The sequence below is a fragment of the Mandrillus leucophaeus genome, unplaced genomic scaffold (genome assembly GCF_000951045.1).
Source record: "Mandrillus leucophaeus isolate KB7577 unplaced genomic scaffold, Mleu.le_1.0 Scaffold283, whole genome shotgun sequence".
NCBI lineage: Eukaryota > Metazoa > Chordata > Mammalia > Primates > Cercopithecidae > Mandrillus > Mandrillus leucophaeus.
The window spans coordinates 1007050-1016586 of NW_012102954.1; the positions used below are offsets into that span (position 1 = coordinate 1007050).

Genomic DNA, 9537 nt, shown 5'->3' on the forward strand with positions numbered 1-9537 from the left:
ACCAAGAGGTTGAGGCTGCAGTGAGCTGAGCCTCACTACTGCCCTCCAGCCTGGGCAACAGGGGGAGACCTTGTCTTAAAAAAAAAAAAAAAAAAGTTCCAGCTAGAGACAGAGGAATGGGAGAAGGAACCTTTGGGGTTTAGGGTAGAGTTGAGCTACCAGAAACCTTTGTTAGGAAACAGCTTTTGGCCTGAGGCCTTTAACTGAAGGCACATTGGTTATTGCTTCTATAAACACATTATATTCTTAAGAACATAATGAAAAGTATTTGCTGAATGTGCTTCAAGTTAGAGAAACAATTCCCTATCTTGAGATCATTTGGCAGTGGGACACTGTGGCAGCTGCAGTCTGGCTACCTCAGCCCTTAGCAGCTCTGGAGAGAAGAGTTGGGAATATAGTGTTGGCTGCAGGGAGGACAGGACCTAAGCCTGGAAGAACGTCAGTCTTTCTCGGCTTCATGTTGTACACACGGAAAGTTCAACCTGAATCGTTTAAGGATTGTCTTGTACTTAATGGCCATAATGCAGATAGATCCAGCAACCCAATATTCCCATTTTTCAGATGAGGAAACCTAAGTACATGGAAAAGAGCACAAAGCTCCTGACACAGAGTCTCCAGAGTCCATGTCACATGACTGTCTAGTACTCTTTTTTAAGAACAGGCGAAGACATTGAAAATCACTTACTTTGGTCCAGGCATGTTGGCTCATGCCTGTAATCCCAGCACTTGGGGAGGTTGAGGCAGGTGGATTGCTTGAGCTCAGGAGTTCCAGACCAGCCTGGGCAACATGGTGAAATGCCATCTCTACAAAAAATACAAAAACTTAGCTGGGTGTAGTGGTGCACATCTGTGGTCCCAGCTACTTGAGAGGCAGAGGGCAGATTGCTTAAGCTCAAGGGGTGGAGGTTGCAGTGAGCCGAGATCATGCCCCTGCACTCCAGCCTGGATGAAAGAGTGAGACCCCATCTCAAAAAAAAAAAAAAAAAAATCACTTACTTTGAAATTTGAGAAATTACAATAGTGCAGCTCTTCTTATACTTTTTTAGAAAGGAAACAACTTCAAATTTATTTCTTTTTCCTATATCTCAATTCTTTTCTCCTTATTGCTTCATAATTGTGCCAGTAAAGTGCAAAGAATATCAAAAAGGACATCCACCTCTCTCTTAAAAAAGGCAAAACTTTGATCCTTTATTTTTTTTCATAGACTAAAAGAACATATTGCTGATAAGAAGAAATTACCCATATTAATTTTTCCTGAAGGTAAGAATGGGCCTGCCTACCGAGCTATAGTTGATAACAATAAACCAGCAAAAATGTGTGAGGAATAGAATTGCCATAGAATTGGCAACCTTAGCCCAGATCTCTGCTCTTACAGGAATGGGGTGTCATTCTCTGAGCTATTAATTCCTTGCTTTCTTTTGAGATTTGATAGAAATCATGTTACCTTTTTAATTCAAAAGTCATTTCTGGGTAGTGAACTGAGAACAGAATTGTCCATGGCTTTAAGGGTTGCATGTATTGAAATTATCACCTGTTGAGAGGAAGTTGTACCCATAGGCCCATAGAGTGTTCAGTAGAAAAGTCAAAGCTTCTTGTTAAACCTGCTTAGTTAGAACTATTGGATTACTACTTTGACAGGGTTTGGTTTATGATTTGGTAGTACAATGCCTATAATTTTGATATTTTAAAATATTTTATATCAAAATAATTTCTTTTAAAATTTATTTTTAAAATGACTCCCTTTAAAAATATTCATGCTCCTACCCTCACGCCCTTGCAGGAACTTGCATCAACAATACTTCAGTCATGATGTTTAAAAAGGGGAGCTTTGAAATCGGAGGAACCATACATCCAGTTGCAATTAAGGTAAAACAGATAAGTAATAAGAATAATAATTATTATTATAAAGATATTGTATTGGTAATTTTATTTTGGTAGCATTTTAAACTTAACATTTGCAAGAACGAAGAACACCAGTTTTTGCATGTACCAGTCCTCTGCACTTTGCCTCCTCTGCTTTCTCATGCGCTCACTCTCTATCTGTAGATAGATGTATACTGGGTGACTCTGTGCCAGGCGCTGTATTTGCTCGTAGTGTTAAGTGAAACAGTTGCTGTTCCTGTTTTCATCAGCCTTCTAGTTAGTGAGGAGACAGATATTTAATAGTCACATAAATAACTCTTGTTGCTGCACTCTGTGGTTCTATTCAGAAAAGTAGTCAGCTCTAGTCAGACATGTTAGCTGGCCTGGTTTACTTTTATTTTTTAATAAATTCTATCAAGTGAAATAACTTCTCTTTTTCCTAGAGTCTGATAAAGCTGTTTGGCCTACCACATTTAAAACATTGGGCACGGATGAGAAACTACTTTTAGTTCATAACTGGGATGTATTTTCTTTTCTTTTCTTTTTTCTCAGTATAACCCTCAGTTTGGTGATGCATTTTGGAACAGCAGTAAGTACAACATGGTGAGCTACCTGCTTCGAATGATGACCAGCTGGGCCATCGTCTGTGACGTGTGGTACATGCCCCCGATGACCAGAGAGGTATTCCTTAGCTAACACTTTGTCTAATCAGGTAGAAGCAAGGAGACCTTCACCTGAAAACCTGGGTGTCTCCCTTCTCCATGCCATGCTTTTCTGCTTGCTCAGCAAATGAGTCATTTTTTAAATAATGTATTTAGCTCCCTTTAAATCAAACCATTTTATATTTAGAGATTCTTTTCCATGTTGATTTTACAATTGCTCTTGGTTTATTGAACCTACAGATATTATCTTGGGTAAGACTAATAAAGAGCGTGATAAATATATGCACATGGTAAAAAATTAAACAATACAGCACTGCATTTTCTTGATAGAACAAATGATATTTGCTATGATTGATTAAGAATAGAAAGCATTTGAGCTGAAATATGAATCTTATATTTTAAAACAAATACAAATGATTATGAGACGGTATTAAAAACTCAATAAACTAAGATGTTCTTGTAATTTTTGTTTGTTTGTTTTTAACCAGGAAGGAGAAGATGCAGTCCAGTTTGCTAACAGGGTTAAGTCTGCTATTGCTATACAAGGAGGCCTGACTGAACTTCCCTGGTAAGAGATCTTTCAGAAGTACTATCACTTTTTTTTGTTTTGTTTTTAAGAGAATGCCTCACTCTTTTACCCAGGCTGAAGTGCAGTGCATGATCATAGTTCATTGTAGCCTCGACTGCCTGGGCTCAAGGGATCCTTCCATCTCAGCCTTCCGAGTAGCTGGGACTACAAGTGCTTGCCACCATGCCCAGCTATTTTAAAATTTTTTGTAGAGATGGGGTATCCTTGTGTTGCTCAGGCTGGTCTCAAACTCCTGGGCTTGAACTCCTGCCTAAGCCTCCCAAAATGCTAGGATTACAGTCATGAGCTACTGTTCCTGACTTTTTTTTTTTTAACTAAAAAGAGTCACTGGTAATAATGTCATTTATCATTCTAGTTAGTTATAGATTTAGCTGAAAGTAATAGTGGTTTATACATAACAATGGCTTACGTAAGATAGAAGTTTATTTCTCACTTAAACATAACCAGTCAAGGCTGGTAACAGCTCAATCTGTATTGCTTTACTCTCCTCAATTTGTGCTTCTCTTATGGTCCACGATGGCTGTTCCAACTCTACTCATTGTGTGTAGCAAATGGCTATGAGGAAGGAATTTTTAAAAGGATACACCCATCTCTAAGAGCACAAGCTGGGAGTTGTATATCCCACTTATACTTGTATCCATTGGCTAGTACTCAAGTCATGTGATAACACCTAGCTGCAAAGGAAGCTGGGGAACGTAGTCATTGTTCTGGGTGGTCATGTGCCTATCTCACATTTAGGGTTCTTTTTCTGAAGAAGAAAGGGAGAATGGATTTGTGGGTAGGGCAGACATTGGGAGGCAAGAGGCTACTTTCAGACTCTTTCATATTTAACTCTAGCTATAACTGTATAATAAGAGAATTGAACAACTTGAAAGAAGGGAAATAAGTGAAATATTTTAGTTATGGATCACTATGGTTTTAGTTTTTGTTTGTTTGAAGAAGATTGAACGTAGGTGAATGTATTAGTCTGCTTGGGCTGCCAGACAAAATACAGTAGTCCCCTGGGATAATGGGGGATATGTTCCAAGAGCCCTAGTAAATTCCTAATACGATAGTACAAATCCTATATAGACTATGTTTTTTTCTTTATGTACATAGCTATGATAAAGCTTAATTTATAAATTAGTCATAGTAAAAGATTAACAACAATAACAACTAATAAAATAGAACAATTATAATAATACACTGACTAATAAAAGTTTTGTGAATGTGGTCTCTCTCTTTCTCAAAATATCTTAATATTTTCCCAGGTTGACTGTGGGTAACTGAAACCATGGAAAGCAAAATCTTGTATAAGAGGGGAGTTACTGTACCACAGACTGGGTGGCTTAAACAACAGAACTTTGTTTTCCCACAGTTCTAAAGGCTGGAAGTTTGAGATTAGGGTGCAGCATGGTCAGTTTTTGATAAGGGCTCTCTTCTTGTGTTGCAGATAGCTGCATTCTCCTGTGTGCTTACATGATCTCTTCTTTGTGCAGGCGTGAAGAGAGAGAGTGCATGTTCTCTAGTCCTAGTTTCTTTTTATAAGGGCACTAATCCCATCATGAGTGCCCCACCCTCATGACCTCATCTAACCCTAATTACCTCCCAAAGGATCAGTCTCCAAATAGCACCACATTGGTAGTTAGGGAATTTTGGGGAGGACAAAAACATTCAGTCTATATCAGTGAAGGTTAACTAACATTATAGTGGGAGGTTGAATTATTATTATTATTATTATTATTTGAGATGGAGTCCTCTCTGTCACCCAGGCTGGAGTGCAGTGGTGCAATCTGGGCTCACTGCAACTTCTGCCTCCTGGGTTCAAGCAATTCTCCTGCCTCAGCCTCTTGAGTAGCTGGGACTACAGGTGTGCACCACCATGCCCAGCTAATTTTTTTTGTATTATTAGTAGAGATGGAGTTTCACTATGTTGTCTAGGCTGCTCTCGAACTTCTGACCTCAGGTGATCCGCCTCAGCTTCCCAGAGTGCTAGGATTACAGGCATGAACTCCCTGGCCTGGAGACTGGATTCTTATTTACATACAGGGTGTTAAATTAGCAGTCTGTCACAAAACAGTCTATACTTCAAGTCCTATGCAGTTAATAAAGTTCCTGCTGTTGTTTTTGGTGTTTGAAAAACACTTTGCATGAAAAGTTTATTTGAGGCAATTGTAGCAATGTTTCTAGGAGGAGGATTTGGCCATCTGAGTTAGGCTGTCAGCCAGGAAACCAAGGACCCTCCTGAACCAGCAGAGGATGGTTTAAGGTGTCTGCCTCTAGAAGAAGGGTTGGCTAGATATTATACAGTAAGCATTCACTTCACATCATTGATAGGTTCTTGTAGGCTGTGACTTTAAGCAAAATGACTTTATAGTAGGTTCTTGAATAAATAACATCATTTTGTTCCATGTACTTTCTTTATAATGTTGATGAGAAAAAATATTGGGTTTTGTTGTAAATCATTTCGTTTAAAGTTACAGTTTCTAAGAACCTATCAATGGTGTTCAGGGAGGACTTACTGTACTCCGTTATGCAAGGGTGGGGAGTATCACTAAAATATTTATCCATTCACATAGTGTGAATACAACTAATTGTGTCCAGGTAAACCGTTTCTGATATCCATTATGCAAATTAACAAGCCACTAATTTCTACAGTGAAAACTCATTTCTAAAATTTGTTATGCAAGGACCTGGTGCAGTGGCTCATGCCTATAATCCCAGCACTTTAGGAGGCTGAGGTGGGTAGATCACCTGAGTTTAAGAATTTGAGACCAGCCTGGGCAACATGGTGAAACCCTGTCTCTACAAAAAGAATACAAAAATTAGCTGAGCGCTGTGGCGCACACCTGTAGTCCCAGCTACTTGGGAGGCTGAGGCCTGAGAATCCTTGAACGCAGGAGGTTGAGGCTGCAGTGAGCTGAGATCGCGCCACTGCACGGCAGCCTGGGTTACAGAGCAAGACTCTGTCTCAAAAATAAATAAATAAATAAATAAATAAAATTTGTTATGCTAATTAACAAAGCTTGAGAAATCGATGGGCAATAAAGATAAAGATAGCTGAAGCCATTAGTGGCATCTCTGAAAGGCAGCCTTCTGATTAAATGCTGGCTGACCACCCTGGAGTATGAGTTCTTGACTAACAGGTTATATGATTTGAGTTCCATACACCCTGGAGTATGAAACTGACTAGTCCTAAGGCATAGGTTAGGACTAAACATTTGTATTACACTATCTACATTGGAATATGTTAAACTAAATGACAGAATCATAGCGTCATAAAACTATATAAAACGACCTTGGTCCACAGATGTCCTATAACCCCTGGTCATATGTGCAGCTGGGTTCCTTTTCCTTATTCAGTTTTTAAAACTCTTAACACACCCTTTGTCTTACCTGACACTCAACCCTCCTGCTTCTACCCTGAAGTCAGTGTCTGTAGTCTCAGACACAGAGGAAGGGAAGAAAGCCTTGAGAGGCAAGAACCACCTAGGGGAGTCAGCCAAGTACAGACTCTCCATCAGAGTGGCTGAACTAAATCCGTCAAAAATGAGCGTCAGAATTGTCCAATTTCCTTTTATCAGGCCATATGCAATTGTACAATAAAATTACTTTTAATTACCTAGCCTCTTAAAGAAAAGAAAGTGGCCTCATTGCCTTTCTAGATATATTTGTCATTTACCTATTGGATATGAATTAACATATCTAGATTTTTTTTTCATCGATTGAGTGAAAATATAATTTTATGATCTTAAACTGGCTCTTACATATGGCTGCTCCTTTCCTTAAGAACTAAGACCTGCTGCCATTGCAAAGGGGAATTGGGTAAAATTTTGAAGTCTCTAGGGGTGGCAAGTCACAGTTTAAGTGCTTAGGGCAGCATGAGGTTTATTGGGTGCTTGGGAAGGAGAATTGTACAAAATGATGTCAGATTGCTCAAGACTTAAATTTTTGCCTGTTTTGGGCTTGGATCTTGTGAAAGGAGAAAGGCCTTTCTTATTTCTTTAGCTGCCTTAGTTCTCACTATTCAGAATTCAGGTAAGTGCTGTTAATAGAAGAAGCTCATTTGGATAAAAGAGGCTTATGTGGACAATTCTGTGGACCTAACAACAAATTATCATCTTGTTTCATGAAAACTTCCCACAACTGACCCCCTGGATGATTTGTGGATCACAGTCTGTTTTTAAGTTGAGGACTTATTGCTGTGTCTTAGATTTGACTCTAGAAGCCAGAGCACTGCATTGGTCTCAAGCAGGTGTCTCTATGGAGGTCAAGTTCTGTCCTCACGGCACTGAGTTCACTGGCTAACCTATGATCATTCATCATCATCAGAAAGCATTTGGTAAACATGCATGCTTAACTAGGTTAAAATTAAACAGTCAGAGTATAAAGTAAGCAAGTTCTTAGCCCATGCTCTCCTAGCAGTTAAAATCTAAAACATTAGATTAGGAGCCAGATAGTGACCTATCATAGTCCAAACTACTCCCAGCAACTCCCTTGTTTCTTTGTGTGTAATCCAAAGAAGGAAAAGCCTGCAGAGTTCTTATACCCAGACAGGCACCCTGGAGAGAGTTCAAAGATTTACAGGTTCTGAATGAAGGAATGCTGCTTACGTAGGCACTTCTGGTTGAATGCAACTTGTGATTTTGTTGTTTGTTTTATTCTGAGTCTGTTTTGGAATATAAAAGATTATAAATGCTGGAAATATAGTGCTTTGAATGAAAATACAACTTGTTAAACATAGATAGGGTTATATTTGAACAATGATTTATCTTTTTTAAATAATCATTTATCTTTAAGAAATTTACCCACACATATACAGTATACCCTTACCGTTTCTTCTGTGTGTATTTTAAGTTTTCCTATGGTTTTCCAGTAAGACATAGGTAGATGAAAAACCAGTATTTTGTTTTCCTTAAGGAACAATATAGAGAAATAATCCTAGTTTTAATAATCCTTGTTTCAATCCAATTTTTGGGTTTTTTTTCTGTTTTTTTGAGATGAAGTTTCACTCTTGTTGCCCAGGCTGGAGTGCAATGGCATGATCTCGGTTCAGCACAACCTCCGCCTCCCAGATTCAAGCTATTCTCCTGCCTCAGCCTCCCAGGTAGCTGGGATTACAGGCATGCGCCACCATGCCCAGCTAATTTTGTATTTTCAATAGAGACAGAGTTTCACCATGTTGGCCAGGCTGGTCTCGAACTCCTGATCTGACGTGATCCACCCACCTCAGCCTCCTAAAGTGCTGGGATTACAGATGTGAGCCAGTGCACCTGGCCAATCCAAATATTTAATACACCACCCCTTAACTTCTAAAGAAACTGAGTTGGAGATATTGTTACTTATTTTAACCAAACATCAGAGAGATTGTTGCTTCCTCAAAGCAATGTATGTTTGGCAAGTGGTAGGGCAGAGACTGAAATCTGGGTCTTCCTGTTTCCAAATCCAGTGTTCTTTCCCTTATTTCATCCCAGCTGCCTAAGCATCATGGCATCATACAGCATGTTATTATTAAGTTAACTCTTTTAAATCACCGCTGTAAAGTACCTTTTATGTATTTGTCTTTCTGTTCGCAGGGATGGAGGACTAAAGAGAGCAAAGGTGAAGGACACCCTCAAGGAAGAGCAGCAGAAAAATTACAGCAAGATGATTGTGGGCAATGGATCTGTCAGCTAAGAGGACAGCTGACAGCTTTTAGATCTAGTACTAGCCCTTAGAAATGGAATGGCTTTGTTTTCTGTTTTGTTTTTATGATTGTGAATCTTTTCTACAGAATGATTGTCTCTACCTCTTTATGCCAGAGGCAGAACCTACAGGTGCCCTTTTTGGCTTTTGTTGTTGTTGTAACATTAGCCCCATGGATTGTAAGGTGGTTTACTGAGTTCAAACAGATTCTGCTTTGATAAAATGATGGCGTCACTGTTGACTGAATGAAATATTTGTATAGAAAAAAGTGCTTGTAAAGTGTGTTTGGAACTCATCGATAGGGTAATTCTCCAAAAATGCCCAAACTCTCTTTTTATAATTAGCCTTGCCACTTTCTTCAGTCACTTAAATGGTGAGATTACACATCAGTGCAAGATGACCATTATGGTTATGGTCTACTGCAAGGTTGAAAGGAATAATGGAGGATTGTATTTAGGAAAAGGGACAACTTTGTGGCCACCTGCTCTGAAAGTCAAAAGGAAACATAAATTAGTATTATTAGTATGTTGGAAGAGAAATACTACTTTTCTTTTTCACAGGAGTTCTCTGGCCCTGTGAACTCCACCTTGAGCAATGTCACAGATTACAGTTATTTTGCAGGTGAATTAAGCTTCACCAAAGAAAAGTGAGTCAAAGTTAATGTGTGTGTGCATTTATATGTAGGCAGCTCATAGACCACATTTTAGCCAGCAACTGGTAACAAAGAGCTTAGTTTTCCTTGTTTGAATGCTGTAGATC

General features: G+C 39.0%; 1 protein-coding gene across 1 annotated transcript in view; it reads left to right on the top strand.

Annotated features, from left to right (window-relative positions):
• AGPAT9 (1-acylglycerol-3-phosphate O-acyltransferase 9) overlaps nucleotides 1-9328 on the top strand; it is a 76914-nt gene extending 67586 nt beyond the window's left edge. Inside the window, exons 9-13 of the mRNA XM_011985439.1 lie at nucleotides 1205-1260; nucleotides 1781-1866; nucleotides 2416-2544; nucleotides 3014-3093; nucleotides 8670-9328. Coding sequence (XP_011840829.1) covers nucleotides 1205-1260; nucleotides 1781-1866; nucleotides 2416-2544; nucleotides 3014-3093; nucleotides 8670-8769 — 451 coding nt within the window. The 3' untranslated portion in view covers nucleotides 8770-9328. The remainder of the gene's footprint in view (nucleotides 1-1204; nucleotides 1261-1780; nucleotides 1867-2415; nucleotides 2545-3013; nucleotides 3094-8669) is intronic.
• The last annotated feature ends 209 nt before the right edge of the window (nucleotides 9329-9537 follow it).